We start from the raw sequence: 17,500 nt of genomic DNA, 5'->3' as shown, positions 1-17,500 counted from the left end.
CAGCAAACCTGCACACACACACACACACACACACACACACACACACACACACACACACACACACACACACACACACACAAAGGCAAACAAACAAAAATACATACATTTCCTATATGACCACATATATACACACACATATGGCCACATATATATACATATATATACAATTTTATGTACAAAAAGAAAAAATCTTGCACATTCTACAAATCAGAAAAAATCATCAAAAAAATTTTCTTTCCACTCTGAAAGAGATAAGTTTTTCTATACAAGACTTTATGGCATTTGCTTCTTCAATTGCATAACTACAATATTCTGTTTATGGCCTGAGTAATCTTCTTGAACTATCTTTATCAATAAGAATTGCATTTATATCCTTAGTACAGGAATCTTACCTGATCCTCCTGACGCTATCTATCCCCAACCCTACTTCATCTTTGATTTTCTATTCCTCAAGCAAACAAATGGAAACCCATCCTAGGTGTACTTTATGTCTTGGATCCAGTTGCTTCACAGCAATGACATGGACCAAAATACTGGCATCTGGTTTATGTCAGCAGGCACTCTGCTGGAGGCATGGTGTGTAGGCTGGGAAAAAGCAAACAGTCATGTGTGGTAACAAGACTCTGTGACTCCGCTTTGCAATGTTATTTTCTCTTGTTTTCTTTGACATTTTCCCAAGTCCATATTTGTCATTTGATCTGCTTTATCAAGATGGTAATAGACTGTTTTTCTTGCAGACTCCATATCTCTCAGGGTAGTCCATAACTCAGTGCAAGAAACTATTAAACATTATGCTATTCGCATAATTTTCTATTTTTATCCTGGTATTCTATTTTTATCCAGGTATTATCCTGTCATGGTTGCCAGGCATATGATGCTGAGCTTGAAAATGGTGTCCTCCCTAAGGCTGACACTCTTCCAAGCATGGCTCACGGAAACTAAAATCCACACACTTGTATATGTGATAATGGAAATGCCCCTTTCTAAACACCAGATAACTCTAATCATCCTCCAAGAGGTTTGTACACACATGGTGAGTCTTTCCTTCACCCCTGGCCTTCAGCTGAAACGCTATTGACGACAAATTTGCATCATCCTGCCAGCAGCCATATTTTACATTGATGGCATGTTCACATCACCTGCCCTTAATCCAAATTTTTTCATGACGTGATGCTCACATCATCCAGATTGAAGAGATTAATAAAATTACAATTCACAAATATTCTTAGCCTTTTGATGACTGGTGTACATGTATAAATAATGTATCTACTAGAGTTTTATCACACTTTAACATATACACAAGCATGGAGTCGACAAGGAGTCAATTACCTGACTTTCTCTATCATAAATATAATCAATAATTACAAATAATTATGATAATAATAATGATTATGATAATGATGATAATAATAATAATAACAACAACAACAATAAAAATAATAACAACAATGATAATAATAATAATAATAGAAAACAACAATGCTATAGAAATAAAACTGGTTATCCTGAAAAATTCAAAAGGTCAGCCAGGTAAGGTTTGGTAGGCCTAATGAAGGCCTGGGAGATGGGGAACACTTGCAATGAGTGCACAAAGCTTTTGGAGGATGATTAGACTCATCTGGCATTTAGGTATGAGGTTTTGCACTATTTCTATCAGTAAACGAGCATGTAATGTAGCGTCCATAAGTCATGACTGGAAGAATGCTAGCTCCTGGGAGGACACTATTTACATGCTTAGGATCTTATTCCTGCCTGCCATAACTGGTGGAGCAGGTTGTATTACAGAAAATTGACACAAATAACAAAATGTTACTTATTGTTATCATTATTGCCATTAGTTATAGACTACCTATAGAGATGATATGGAGGCTGTGCAAGGCAAACAGTCTATTACCATCTGGATAAAGCAAGTCAAATGAAGAATATAGACATTGGAGAATGACAAAAAAGGCTGAAAGTGCTTATGCAGAAAAAGAGAAAATGCAATAAGAATGGAGTCTTGTCACTACACATGAGTGTTTAATTTGTGCCACACGCATAAGCCTAAATCCTAATATCTTGGGCCATATGATGGTTGTGAAGCGTATGGATCCAATGGGTTAAAATTGTCCTTTGCTATTTAATAAATTCCAGTCTAAATAGGAAAAGTAACATACTAATATTGATAAAAAGGCTTAATCTTAAGGGAATCGTTGCATATGGGGGGGGGGGGTCAAATTGAGTTAGCCAGTGTATAGTATAGATATATGGAATGCGGAAACTACTAAATGAGTATTAAAGGCCTCCTGTGGGTAGTTCGCTTGCAGCCGACGCGAGACCCACTAAAACCTGGGGAGGTATGTTACTAATGAGCGCCCAGGTACACCTATGTGGACTTTTACTTGTTGCAATCGTGCATACGGCATTTCATTATGACACTGCACATATATTTGAATTTGTGAATGTTCAAGGAAGACTTTTATACCTATATCAGAAAATGATATCACCGTGATTTATGACAAAATATTTTGTGAAATATATCTAAAAAAAATGCATGTTTTGTGTCCTTTTAAAAGTGAAATATGCTTCCATTGAGACTCCCTGGTAATATGTTGTAGCTTAGAAAGTGATATGTACATATACCGAGTACGAAGTATTAATGTTTGAAAATAGCCGTATAAGTAAGGATTGAAATATTTCCATTAGACTTCGCTCAACAGTCAGTACATCACAACATCGGTAAATTTGATTTGATTTGAAATTGGTCATTAGCGCTATAAAGGGCAATTCAATATGAAGGGTACCTAAAAGTCGGATTTTTGAACTTCGGATATATGAGATACTGATTACTTCATATTGAAGATAGTACACAGTAATACCTACTCTGAAATAAAAATTATATGGAATTTTGTACTTGTTTGTATGCGCAGTCTTCGTCAAGAGTTGAAAATGCTATTGCATATGTTTTGTGCGTTCCCGATAAAAAAAATTACGTTTAGATGTTACCATAGGTTGGGAATACCATAAATTCACAAATACTTTTAAAAACTTTATGTGCATGTGTTTACGATCATATGATCCTCCTTGAAAATTATCCCCCCCCCCCCCCAGACTTTATAACTAGGTTGTTTTGTACTGATGTTGCCATCCATATTTCTCCATTTCTTCAAAATTGAAAAAAGTTTTTATCTGGTTTCGTCTGTTACAAGTAATAAAAGAAGAATTCAAGATACTCTCTCTCACCAAAAGAGTGAAAGTGTCAATATTAAGCAGATTCCCCAAAGAGTTTTGTAGATCACTGCAATAACATTCGATTTTGATAAGATATTTGTTAATCTCAAGCTATCAACACTAACAGATGCAAGATCAGTAGATTTATTGCGAAAAATCAGGTGTACAAAATTAAACCTTTTCTCTTAGAACAAAATATGAAATTCTTCTGAACAGAAAAGAGGAAGCAGAAAGTAGTAAGGAACAGAATGATGTAAAAACCGTAACAGCTATTCCATCAAGTACTTGATAATTGACTATATATATATTCAGCAGCTTATTGCATATTACACATCAATACATCATAAGTTTTAACATTATCTAGATACAAGTTTGATGCAGTTCTGACCAGGAGAAAATCTGACCCCACACAAATCCCAAACTGTGACAAATAAAACAAAATCAATTTCTACATAAATAAATTCATATATGTCGACCTTCATGACTAATACAAACAAAAGATTAAACTCTTATAGGACAAAAGACAATGTACATCAAAAATTGCAGAATGCAATACCTGATAATGAAATTTCAAAACATGTACATGAAAGATGTTTCTCAAACTACTAGAGGTCTTATACAGTGCTGAATACCTATTCCTTATCTAAAACAATCACTTCAATTGATGTCCACTGAAAGGAGTACATATCACAAACCCTTTTTGCAATATTTGGAAGGGGTGAGGTTGAGTATGTAGTCTGGTCGAGAAAGCGCTGAATGATTTCCTGTAGACCAGGGTGGGACTGAAGAGTGGGTGGAGCCAGGATGGTCTGAAGCCACTCATCTAACTCTGACTTTCTTTTCTCTAAGAACCAAGCAGCCAAGTTATTCAACATTCTTTTGCTTGGAAAAGAAACCGACGATAAGTCCATGAACTGTAATTGTAAGGAGAAGAAATTCATATTAAAAATGCCTTATCTATTAACAAAATGTATGGGCTTTGAAAATATACCACATGTCAAAATCCTTTTTGGTTGATTATATAAAAATGACTCTCAACAAGAAGTGTAATAAACTTGTAAATGTATATATTTATTTGAAGTCAATCTAAACATTGTATTTTGTCTCCTGAGTCGCTTTGCCCTTTATCTATATTAATTAGTCATCACACTGTACGTATTAACAAACCTGATGAAAATTAATAAAAAAATAACTAAAATATCAAAATTGCCATTCAAAAGTTACTTACTTTGGAAGTAATTGACAAGTGGAAGTCATGAAACTCGGAATACCGTCTAAAAACATGCCAAAGTTCTTCTTGTCCAGATGCATCTTTTCTCATTACACATACAATGTAAATGGCATGTGACTTGCTACCTTCTCGGACAATCTCTGCATATATAAAAGTAAAATGTGTTAGGTATGTAGCATACTTTACAAATCACTTGAATAATTCTCATGCATGCATGCTTTAATAAGTGATGGAAGTAGACTTTGCCAATTCTTTGGAGTTCTTCTCTCTTGACAGTTTGACATTCAAGAAAATGTGTGTCAAATATGATGCTCACAGAATGTATGCATCCTGCAGTTTTACAAGATTTAACCAATTCAGTTATTTGACTGAATGAAATGGCCTTTTGTCTTTTAAATATGGCAATCTTTAATGAATTCAATACAATATTAAAAATCCTTTAATCTCTTATGCTAAATATGTCACTTAACCTACATATATTGTATTCATATCATATCTGGCTTGCTGGAGCAAATAAATTTGACAGCTTGTTCTAGACTGCCTAGCAGCCACTGTTATCTTTACAAAATATAAGAATTTCTTTTCTTTACACTCAACCTTTCATTTGTTTCTCTTATTTCATTCCTATCATCTGCATGCCTATATCTTTTAAAAACTGTACCAATGCATATCTTCCATATACTACATAAAAAGTAATGAAATAAAAATATATTTATTCCAACCATAGAGATAATCAGATCCAACTAAAGAATACAATATTCTCATTACCACTGAGAACAGTTGAACACCACTGCTTTATCTGATTAGAAAGCAGATTAAGAGAACGAACTGACAATGCACAGAACTATACCAGAACTGATCATCTGTTATGTCAGAGACAGACTGGAGCAAGGCAGGAAAATCAGACTGTCAAAATGCTAATGCATATGCTGTAATATCAACTCACCAGTATCAATTATTTTAGCATTAAGAGTATATGGTTTGGCTGTCAGACTAGGAGAACGTGTGTGGCAGGGAGAAGGGTGAAGTGATCCCCCTGGTTGAGGTGACTGGGCCCGAGATGATCCTCTTGATACACTCTGGTAAAAAACAAACATAAAAATGGCCTTTAATATCTATCTTAGCATGACTTTAATAAGGTAAAACATTTCTCTTGAGAAAAGCAGAAATCAACTTAATTCTTTTTATTACTCTGTCCCACATCTTTCACCAAAGTAACTACATAACATATACAAATGACTCATCTTCCTATCAACACTCTTCAAGAACAGTGCCTGATGTTAAGAAAATATGATGATACTTAAATAAGTCTTTGACTTTTTGTCAATTCATTTATTTCTAAAATATTATTTTTTTTTATCTTTATCCCCGCTGAAAAGATATGAAAGATTGAAATTAATTACTTATCATGCCATGGCAAGATGTGGGTATCCACTATGACAGGTTATTCCCCTCTCAAGTGCAAGTATTATCGGAGTGCATTGGGTTGGCCTTCAAGTAACATTTTATGTGCAATTCTGAATAAGTCCTTGGCATTTAGTTCACTTGCATATTTCTAAAGTTTACATTTGTTTTATTTCAAAACAGACTTCATTGTAAACAATGAAAAGAGAGAATACAAACATAATGTAACTCTAATCTAGTTCTTTTAATATTATGCAGTCATTCTCTAATACTAATCTAAAAAGAGAAAACTCCAGAAATATCCAAATAAAACATATCTTGGTATATTGCATATTGCATAATGGCAAAAAATGCAGCTTGTAATGTTCAAAAGTTAATGGTTACAATTCTGAATTAAGTAATTATCTTAATTCCAAAAGTCAGTATTCCTCTTTAAAGTCTACTAATGCCAATGAATTTGAAAAATAAATCATTCACATAATGCCATGTAAGACAACTTATCATTCTCAAAGAATATTTTCATAGAGACTAAATTAAAATAAACTAGTTCCATTATAAACATACAGCAGAGCCAAGAAAACAATCTAACCTTCAGATGGTTATCATTGGAATGTGTAGAATGACTAGATGAAGCTGAAGAGGCATCTCCTGACACAGCAGATATCACTACTCCTTGATTTGGTCCATCAACTTCATCACCCTGAAGAAATTGAAAAAAGTGTTTTTACAATATATATATATATATATATATATATATATATATATATATATATATATATGTATGTATATATATGTATATATATATGTATATATATATGTATATATTTTATATATATATATATATATATATATATATATATATATATATATATATATATATATATATATACATATATATTTTATATATCTATATATATATATGTATATATATATTATACATATATATATATAATATATATATATATATATATATATATATATATGTTTGTATATTTATATATATGTATATATATGTATATATATATGTATATATATATATGTATATATGTATATATATATGTATATATATGTAAATATATGTATATATATGTATATATATATTTGTATATATATATATATATATATATATATATATATATATATATATATATATATATATATATATATATATATGTATATATATGTATATACATGTATATACATGTATATATATGTATGTATATATATATATATATATATATATATATATATATATATATATATATATATATATATATATATATATATGTATATATACATAACACACATATAATTAAAAAAAAAGCCTCTATGATTTTCTACAAGAGGATCTGAAAAGTCCTGATAAGTTTCTCTACCAATCTACCATTTGATTTTCCTTCAATTTTCTCCTTGTTAATCCACTCTCAATATAGAGTGCATGACTCCATTACGGGTAGTTACGAATCCAAATTATATACATTTTTAAACTATGAATTATGATTTTGTACTTTGATATTTGTCACAGTTCTCTCTGTAAGCCAAATCCTCCTTGTGAAGACAGAAAAGAAAAGAAAAAGAGGGCACTGGCCTGGGCCAACAACTCACCTGATCCAAGGAGGTGTAACTAATATCATCTAAAGATTGAGAGTCCTCTTCATCTGACCTTGACACATCCTTTAATAAGTCTAATTCTGCTAATAGGCGAATGTACCACACAGATCTGAATAAAGAATAAACAGCATATTTATGTTTAGAATGATACAATTAGATGACAAAAACAAAAGAAAAATGAAAGACAAATAGACAAGTACTACTATATAGTCATTTACTATTAAAATTTTCATAATTAACCTGTAACATGGGAGTACTAAAAAATAAGATATTACTGATCTCAAGACAAACATAAATCAAAAATTAGAATATGAACCTAAATAACACAGGACAGAAGAAATTACATTACAGCTCATTTATTATGAATTTGCCAATAGAGTAAAACCAGATGTTTCTAGTTTTATTCACTATATAACTTATAAACAAATGTAAAAGTTCAACTAAAGCTCATAAATATAATCATTATGAAACCAGCAGCAATTTTAGTATATTAAAAGTGTTTATCATGACAATAATAGTTAAATCATTACAATTTAATTACTAGTTCCAAATAATACAAAATACCAATAAAACTTTACCATACTCATAATCACCATGTCAACGCAGATTATCTTATCCTTACCTCCTAAATGCTGGTAGAAATAATTCTGTATCCTGCAGGATTGTGAACAGGGCTGCTTGAACCTCATCAAACCAGGATTCTGATACTTTCTCTGAACGCATTCTTAGGATCAATCTCTTGACAATGCTATCATCCATTTGTACTCTTGGACTAGCCTAAGCCCGCAAAATGAAATAAAGGCTATACATCAATTCTCATGTCACCAATACATGTCTAATCAATAATATCTATATGCACAAAATACCACTGATTACAGGAAAATGAAAACCTACCTTTTCAGACAAATATTGTTCATATATAATTTCAGCCTCTTCTTTGTGAGAAGACAAGTCATGAGCAGAAAAATGATCATGACAGAGATCTGGCATTGTCATTCCTGAACCCTGTGCTTCAGATTCTTCCAGATGTTGTAACCTTTCTAACTCCAGTGAGCAAAGCCTCTCACCAACTGTTGCTCGCCAACCTGTTATGATCAAAGTATGATACTGAAGTGTATGTGAAGGGATCTCACATCATAACCAATTGCTGATGGGAACATGTAATGTGTACTGTAGTTATATTTTGTAAAGTGTTTAAACAGAGATGGCTTTGTAAGAGCTCAGCCATCCAAAAGTCAATTAGCAGGACTATATGACACCTGATATCCCCTTTCTTTTTTTTTTGAGAAAAGTTTTTGTTTCTAATGTTATTACTGTCAATGCTGTCATCATAATTGACATTATGATAATCATACTGTTATTAGCAATACTAATAGCAAAAGAAAGAAAGAAAGAAAAAAAAATCCACCAAAATTAATGAAAAGGATAAACGGATGAGATAGATACGTCAGGTAATTGAGTTGTTAGTGACTAGTAAGGCCATCATAGCAAAATCTAAATTAATAAACTAAACCCAGAGTGACTATGGCATGTATCTACATGCCATCCCTGGTGGCAATGGGTTTAGTAATTTTAGTTTTTGTAAAATAGGTCTCCTTAAAAATAAGTACCTTTAGATAACACTCTAATACTTAACCCACGAAATCCGAGTGCCTCACTTCCCTTATGTGGCTCAAAATCTGGGCATTAGGCTTACTTGAGTGGTGACTCTCCTGGGTGTGTGTGGCTTGTAGGACCAGCTCAAATAACCACTAGTGTGCAGTGTCAATGCTCCTTGCCTTCTCTTTGTTATGTTAGTATCTATTTTTCTGCATAAGCATTTTTTGCTTTTTTGCCATTTTCCTAAGTCTTTATTTAACATTTAATACGCAGCACTATTATGGAAATGGACCGTTTTCCTTGCACAGATCCCATATCATCTCTCTAGATAGTCTTTAAGTCTGTGCAATAACAGTAAAAATGTGTAACATTTTGTTATCTGTCATTATTTTTACATTTTCATATTATTAAATTACCTATAATACACCCTGTAATGCTGGTCATGGTGGGCAGTGGTGGAAACAGTGTCCTCCCTAGAGCCAGTGCTCTTCCAGTTATGACTCATGGATGGTACATTCCACACATGTTTACTGATAGAAATAATGCCAGAACCCCTTCCTAAATGCCCAGTGAGTCTAATCCTCCTCCAAGAGCTTTGTGCACTCATATCAGCCTATCATATCAGCCTTAATTCATATTTTTGCATGATGGCATGTTACCATCACCAAGTCCTTGTCATTTTTTTTTTAAAACATGAGTCATGTCATCCAAGGGGTTAAAGAAAAAAAAGAAAGAAAAAAAAAAGGAAGAGGAAGAAAAAAAATTATGCATACAAACCAGGGGATTCTAGAAATCAAATCAATAGCATTTGACTAGCAGTTTTATATGAGTAGTTATTGTAGCTCTAAGGTACCTACTTTTCCTAATATTACTTCAATACAGAAAAACTATGTGAGAAGTGTAACATATAATCATACAATATGAATATCATAACACTGAAATAACTGTGCTAATTCATAACTTACACTCAACATTGAGATAAAGATTAATGTAATGTTGAGAGTTAACTGAAGCCATGTAGTTGAGAAAGTGATCCAGTGTGAGACTATTTTTCAGGATGGCTTCCAGGGGCAGCTGGAATAGCTTTCCTCGAGCCAGTTGCCTGTAGTCTAGGCTCACTGGTAAACCTGTGCAGAAAAATACAAATAATTAATTTTTAATTCTACTCTAGGGTCCTTTGGAACTTTATCAATATGAGCAATTTGATCACTGGGATATCAAAGGTGCCAAAGCTGAAACTTACCCATAGAATCAGTTTCTGTGCCTTTGTCTATTCTGTTAATGCGGTTATCTATGACACGGCGAATGAAATCCAGACTACTTAGCTGCTGCTTGACTTCGTTACCTTCATCACGTCCACCTGAGTCTCTTGATCTCTATAAAAGAGTTATCATTATCATTCTACTCTTTTCATTTTATGAAACTGAAAGGTCTATGCAGATAAAGCCAGGATGACATAACAGAAATACAGCCATGCCACTGGTCACATTTTTGATCATCATAAAATTCCTAAGTATTACTAAAATACTTGGTAATACTCACCAGATTTGCCATTTCTTTTGTAACAAGCATTCTCACTGCATCTAATTCTTCAATATTATTTGTTGATTTTATGACATTCACAAACAACTCACTTGTAATTGGAATATCTGTACACTGAAACAGAGAGAAGCAAATATTAAAGGGGTGCATCATAATACACCATATCAGACTTTTTTTTTCTTTACTTCATAACATGCACATACATGTACAAATACTAACTTCATCAAGAATGAATGAATGAAGGGACTAACTCTTGTTGATCTTTTCATAAGTAGTGTGTGCCCCCTCCCCTCAAATATCCATCATCATTGTCCCAATCCTACCTTATCGTGGTATTTAAATGAGGGAAACTGGGTTACTGCCAAACTGCCATTATCAGATTCAAGACATTAACTGTTTTCAGTAAATGAACTCATGAAAATTGCATCTGACCTTGCTAGCCAAAAGGCTAATAACTACATATAGGGAAACTCCTTGATTTACAATATATTACCATGCATGAAAATACTAGAAACATAAGTTGTAACCATAACAGAATCAAAGGGAATGCTTTCTTAAACCATGTCTAATTTTCATATTCATTGCTGTTCAAATTTTGATTCAAGCATTTTTTGGCAGCTTGTACCTTTAAAGAAAATGCAAAATATATATATATATATTTTTTTAGATATAATCAACCTGGTCACATTGATGATAATATGTGTGTACATCCCACATCCACTGTGAGTTTAGTTTATCAATCATTTTTACACACAGATGGCTTAGGCCCGTGTTTTTAAAACTTTTCGCCAGGGGTGGCATTTGATTTCGCCAGGCAATCGGGAATTTCATACCATTAAAAGCATGGCAAGCTTTCTCCATTTGTGTAATTTTGTGATTTGTGTAATGTAAAAGTAAAATGTTTCATAATGACAAACAAATACATAAATTGATAATATTGTTTATTTTGCATAATTATGTTGAAACTTTTACATATTTATCATAGCTATGTAATGTCTACCTTTATTGCAAAATAAAATTGAATTCGATTGAATACGTTTCTTCTTAACTCCTCACAGGTGATCTTACACCAGGGCTGTCGTTCAGTCGTATTGGAACAGCCTGGCGAAGCTAAGTCGCGAGAGCCCTCCCTTTCCCATGAGTGAATAGCATTTTCTTGCTTTCAAATTACAAATCAGTAACATATTTGTGTATAATATGATATAGGAATCACATAGTAATTTTAAAATCTTTAAAAATTACAATTAATTATGAAATAACATATATCTGTAGCTTTTTCAAGACCATTAATCTTCCAGTTGATAACAAGACAGCAGTATTCCTACCGCCCCCAAGATGAATTATTTTGATCTAAGTTGTTGTTATTTTGGTTGTAGGGATAATGTTCTTTTCACAAATGTTACCAAAAGTGTTTTGATGATGGCATGTTTACTATGGACTATAGAAACATAGCTGTAATGCTCTACCACTCTGCAATGAGGCGTGTCTAATGATACCCTTGTAGGCCTACAGTTCAATATCTTATATTAATTAGGTATAGTAAAATGGTTAATTTTTAACTCCTTTGTTAAAGCATCAAGTTAATTTTTGTATAAAAGTATAAAGTTGATATACTATAGTATAAAGCATAAACTTTGTTATGGTATAAAGTATAAAGTTAACTTTGTTATAGTATAAAGATAATTTTTAACTCCATTGTTATAGTATAAAGTGAGACTATTACAGAGATAACATTTTTGTCTTCTCCCGAGGTTAATAATTAAGTTTAGGTTATGTTAGGTAAGATAAGGTAAGGTAGGATTAGGTTAGGAATATACACATCCTCTATATAGTCCTTTATGAGGTCCTGAAGGACTTTTTTTTATCCAAAATGGATATAGGAGAGGACCTACAAACTTCTGTGCTGGTTGTCATGGTGATGCTGTGCACTGCAGACGTAAACAAATTTGCGTTTACTTTATTTTTTCAGTCACTTAAGTGCCAGATTTAGCAGAAATACAAGATCGCCCACCTTGGCAAATATTGGGTTTTAAAGTAAAACCTCCCTCACTCAGATGATGGCCTGGTGCACCATCACCAGGTGATTGCCAGCATGGGTGAAAGGTTTTAAAAATATGGGCCTTAGACATCAATGAGTTAATTACTAATCTTACCCAGCTCACTCCTTTAATGTGGTCTTGATTTTCACACATATCAATTTATATTCTATATTGCTACTAGTATTGTCAATAAAATTAACTCTTATGATCTGAATGAAGTGATCATCACATCATGAAAAAATCTGGCTTGAAGGGTTGGTGATATGAACATACTATCAAAGGAAAATTTTGCTTTTGGCTAGGGTGACACAAACTTGCTGTCATGAACATTTTGGTTTAAGGTGGGGGTGACGGGAATGACTTGACATGAGTGCACAAAGCACTTGGAGGGTGCTTACACTTATTTGGCATTTAGGAAGGGGTTTTTGTATCATTTCCATCAATAAACAAGTGTAGAATATAGTGTCTGTAAACCATGAATGGAAGAGGGTCAGCTCCAGAGGGGATATTTCAATGCTCAGGATCCTATTCCTATCCACCATGAACGAAAATACACAATGTATTACAGAAAATTGAAATAACTACCTACACAGTTGATATGGAGTCTGTGCAAAGATAATAGTCCATTACCATCTGGATAAAGCAAATCAAATACATATATAGATAGAGGAAAATGGAAAAACAACAACTAAAAATGCTTATGCAGAAAAAGAGAAAACATTGCAAAGGGGAAGCGTGGAGTCTTTGTCATCACACACGAGTGTTTGTATGCGCCTGGCTTATAAGCTGCACATCTGTCAGGGTGAAGCTATCATTACAGGAAAAAAGAGTGTATGGCACTCCAAGGAAACTGTCATGAATGGGTTAATTGCAAAGGGGGAAACTGAAAACTCTAGGAAGAGAGAAATGAGGTTAGGTTAGGTCATGTAGGTCTACTAACTGATCTCTTGGTAGTAGAGCACTTTTGAAACCATCTGTGTATAAATGCATTTCACATAACAAATCAACAATAGATATCACACATTCCTTGTGCAATGGGTTAAGAACTTTATAATAACAAATATAGCAAAACATGAAAGCTTAAAGCTAATCCCATACAAATAAAGTCTTCCTTGTTCATATACTGCAAATGGAGAACAGCATTCCCTTCGACTATAAAATACTCCTGAGAATTTCATGCACTACAGAAATATCTATGAAAATAATGTGATCAACTTACAGCCCATATGATAAGCTGATTAATGTAGTCTGGGTCAGAGACAAGAGTCACAACAGGGAGTATGACAGAGGAAACCAAAATCTCCACCACCGCGGCCAACAATGGAGCATTTGAGAAATCCTCAGGTGGTAAGATGTAGTACAAAATTATTTCCGCTAGGTCACTTAGATAGTCTGTAAAGGTAAGAGAGAAAATGCATAAAATTGCAAAAACTGTCAAAAGAATCAGAATCAATCAATTAAATGTTATGATTGTATCTTTAGGCATTATTTACCAAAATTCATTAAACCTAAAATTTGCAACTGAACTATTCAGATTCTCCTAGTAAATCTTCAAACTCTAAAATGTTATCCTTTCAAACTGCTCAAGTTACAACAATGAGTGAACTGCACTGTTATGACACTAACTGCAATTGTCAACATATATGATCTGGGCAATAATCAAACTTCATAAAACTATAAAGCATAAAAAGTATTTAAGATCTGTGTACTGGATGAATAACAGATTTGGTTATTGCTGCAATGTAACATGTATCTGTTAGTCTATGCTAAAAAATAGATCATATTCTAAGGGATGGTAAACCAGAGTTTTTCTTTACAGGTTGCTATTGGATAAGCTTTACCTATGCCTGTGAGCTAACCAAATCCAATCATGTGATAGATGTATATGTAAATAGTATGAAGAACGTGCACTGTACTACCTAATTCTTTGTTCCTAGAAATGAAGAAAAAATAATTAAAACGACACTGCTGGAGACATCTGGCAAATAAAGACCTTTTGTTTACTCAAATAGATTGTTGTAAAAATAAAAGAATTAATTATTAAATCACTCACCAATTATTTTTTTTTTTCTTAATGGATAACTTTAACACTGTATTAAACCTGTTTTCTTTGATTATCAAATGAAAAGAATGATAAGTAATAAAATAAGTAGAATAATAGGTCTTTCAAACTAAGAATATGAATAATATGCAAAATTCTGTACAAAATTTTGGGAAACATGTGCCAGGCAAAGCTAATGTATATAAAAAAAAAAAAAAAAAAAAAAAAAAAAAAAAAAAAAAAAAAAATCATTAGATTCTGAAAATATCATTTAGAAAAATGATTAGTATATATATTTTTTTTGCAAGAAACAGTTCTCATTCCACCGACACTGATTTTATGCAACATAAATTGATGCTTTATTCACTGCAGCAGTCATCATACACAAAAGTTACATATATGTTGAAATATAAATTTAAATCTAAGATTCTTAACTGTACACTGCCCATTGTATACATATTTTTTCTATAAAGTAGGAATAATTAGAAAGTTAAACCTGGAGTTATCAGCATGGAGAAGAATGCACACACTAGACCATTTAGAGAGAAAAAGAAGTTACTGCTAGAGGCCTCATTATATTAAGGCTGGGGAATGACTGATAAGCTAAGACCTTTCATGTCTCGAGTCTAACATCTCTCCTAACTTGTGTTATTACTTTGCTGGTTTTGCTGCACAGTATCCCCATCTCACTCTGTTGCTCATCTGCTTTTCAATCTTCTCCTTTGTGTCTTTGGAAAGAATGGAAGGGCACAGTTTCCATGGCTTCTAGAAGGGGTTCCAGGCTCTCTGGTATCTTCCACTTTTTCCCAAAGAATGTACCTTCTTGAGTCTCTTAATCATATAGTGGAGGTCATTCCATTCTGATGGCTTTGACTCTATTAGCTTTAGTTGGGTGGTTGTGTGGTCCCCTTACTGGGCTGTGAACACATGATGGAGCTTTAATGGTGGCTTCAGTAATTCTATTTCTGTGGCACAGGGCAGTGTTATCTGATGTCTCAGTAGTGCCCTTAGGTTTCCAACAGTCCTTGAATGATCCTTAACCCACTAGTGATAGTATATTTTGAAGCCGAAAATAATGGTTTCCGGGCAGCTTCAAAATTGGTGAGTGGGGCTGGCCTGGAATCTGCCCAATGTGTGAGTTCTGCTCCAGTGGCACACCAGCGGGATGCCCAGCAATGTTTATTTTTCTAGGTGTCACATATGTGTGACACCCATCGTAAGTGGATTAAAGCACCTGCATCTGACTTGGGTTAGGGGTATCAGTTTTTAGAGGAAGTAGGGAGATGGTTGAAGAGATGGCATCATATCAACATCTGAGTACTTCTCAAATCTTCTAGGCTCTCAGTTGAGAGCATTCTTCTCAAAATGTATTGATATATATTCTCCTAGAAAAGTGTTGACTATCCATTCCCTCCAAAAAAATAAAAAATTCCCACTGTGCATCTCTGTTTCTCACCTGGTGAAGACAAGAAATCAGTGGACAGATACATTGTCTCATCTACCTTCATGGTTAACCCATTGCCACCAGGGATGGGATGTATGGACATGACATGGCCACAGTGTGCTTAGTTTATTAACTGCAGTTACACATTGTTGGTTCTACAAATGGTTCATCGCCAATGAGTAAATCAATAGTTAAACGGATCTCACTGTTTACCCTTTTCCTTGATTTTTAGAGCCATCTATGTGTAGATACATTTCACAAAATACCACAGTGATCATCACAATTTCCCAGTGGCATAGGGTTCATGAAGTGGGTGCTGGATGACAATTAAAGGAAAAAGTTTAGGAAACCCCAGAGTGATCTTTGAATCCTAGACCAACACCTAAATGGATACAGGCTTTCTGTCTAGTATGGTGGTTTGGAATAGGTCCATTTCATGCTTACAATCTCCAATAGTACCAGTCAGGCTGGATGAAATGTAATATTTCATTATGGAATCAAGGATAAGCTCTATTTCTCCCACGGTTTTCATCCAGCTTCAGTCATGCCTTTTCCACCTGTGTTCACTCTACCCTCTGATTATATTTGTTCACTTAGTAGCAATAACTAGATTATCTGCATTATGTCTTCTATAATTCTGGATATACATTGTCTGGTGAGCAGGATACCTCTCCTAAGAGGTCATTACACAAAGTTCTTACTTTTACTCTCTTCAAAATGTTATTCAATCTGCCATATGTGAGCAGTTTTTCTTTTACACTTGCTACTGGCTTTTGAATGTTGCAGTTAGTGACGCTCTTTCTTTCATCATTTCTTACACACTTCTAATTCCTTTTTTTTCATGCTCCTTATCCTCCATGAGCATCAAGGTCACATAGTGGGACCTGTGCTGGTCTGTTGAAGGCTCTTCCCATGCAGTGTAACTAATGTCAACCTTGAGAAACTATTTGGGTCAAATCTGAGAATCTCTACTTAAAAGTATAGCCAAATTCATAGCTTTTCTGCCCTCATCTCCATCTCACAACCATTATTCATGCCACTGAACTGGCTGGCTGATGCAACTAAAGCTTCCAAATTAAGCTTCTCTGCTTCCAGTTTTCTGACTGCTCAATCTTAAGTGTGATGTGGGCTAGGCCAGTGGCCCTCTTGTTCTTATTTTTGTGAAAGGCTATCTAGTCACCACCTCTAAGATATCCTGTCTTAGATAATTCCTCTGAATTTGATTTTGCATGTTTATACTACAGTCCTTACCCAGGCTTTCACTTAACCATATCATACTCAATACTGCATCAAATAATATGACTTCATGTTACATTAAATCAGTATCATTACAATATCACCTGGATCTTACATTCCAAGGAGTCAATTACTAGTCCCAC

At 33.6% G+C, this 17,500-nt stretch overlaps 1 protein-coding gene across 1 annotated transcript in view; it reads right to left on the bottom strand.

The window, feature by feature from the left end:
• LOC113828052 (sorting nexin-13) overlaps window positions 1-17,500 on the bottom strand; it is a gene marked incomplete in the record, with an annotated part of 106,571 nt that overhangs the window by 52,751 nt on the left and 36,320 nt on the right. The window contains 11 exon segments of the mRNA XM_070123675.1: window positions 3,906-4,124; window positions 4,439-4,581; window positions 5,388-5,520; window positions 6,435-6,545; window positions 7,451-7,565; window positions 8,079-8,233; window positions 8,351-8,541; window positions 10,021-10,182; window positions 10,299-10,431; window positions 10,598-10,711; window positions 13,856-14,028. Coding sequence (XP_069979776.1) covers window positions 3,906-4,124; window positions 4,439-4,581; window positions 5,388-5,520; window positions 6,435-6,545; window positions 7,451-7,565; window positions 8,079-8,233; window positions 8,351-8,541; window positions 10,021-10,182; window positions 10,299-10,431; window positions 10,598-10,711; window positions 13,856-14,028 — 1,649 coding nt within the window.

Source organism: Penaeus vannamei, chromosome 7 (assembly GCF_042767895.1).
Source record: "Penaeus vannamei isolate JL-2024 chromosome 7, ASM4276789v1, whole genome shotgun sequence".
NCBI lineage: Eukaryota > Metazoa > Arthropoda > Malacostraca > Decapoda > Penaeidae > Penaeus > Penaeus vannamei.
The sequence above is the reverse complement of the archived record's forward strand: the minus strand, read 5'-3'. Positions and strand labels throughout refer to the sequence as shown.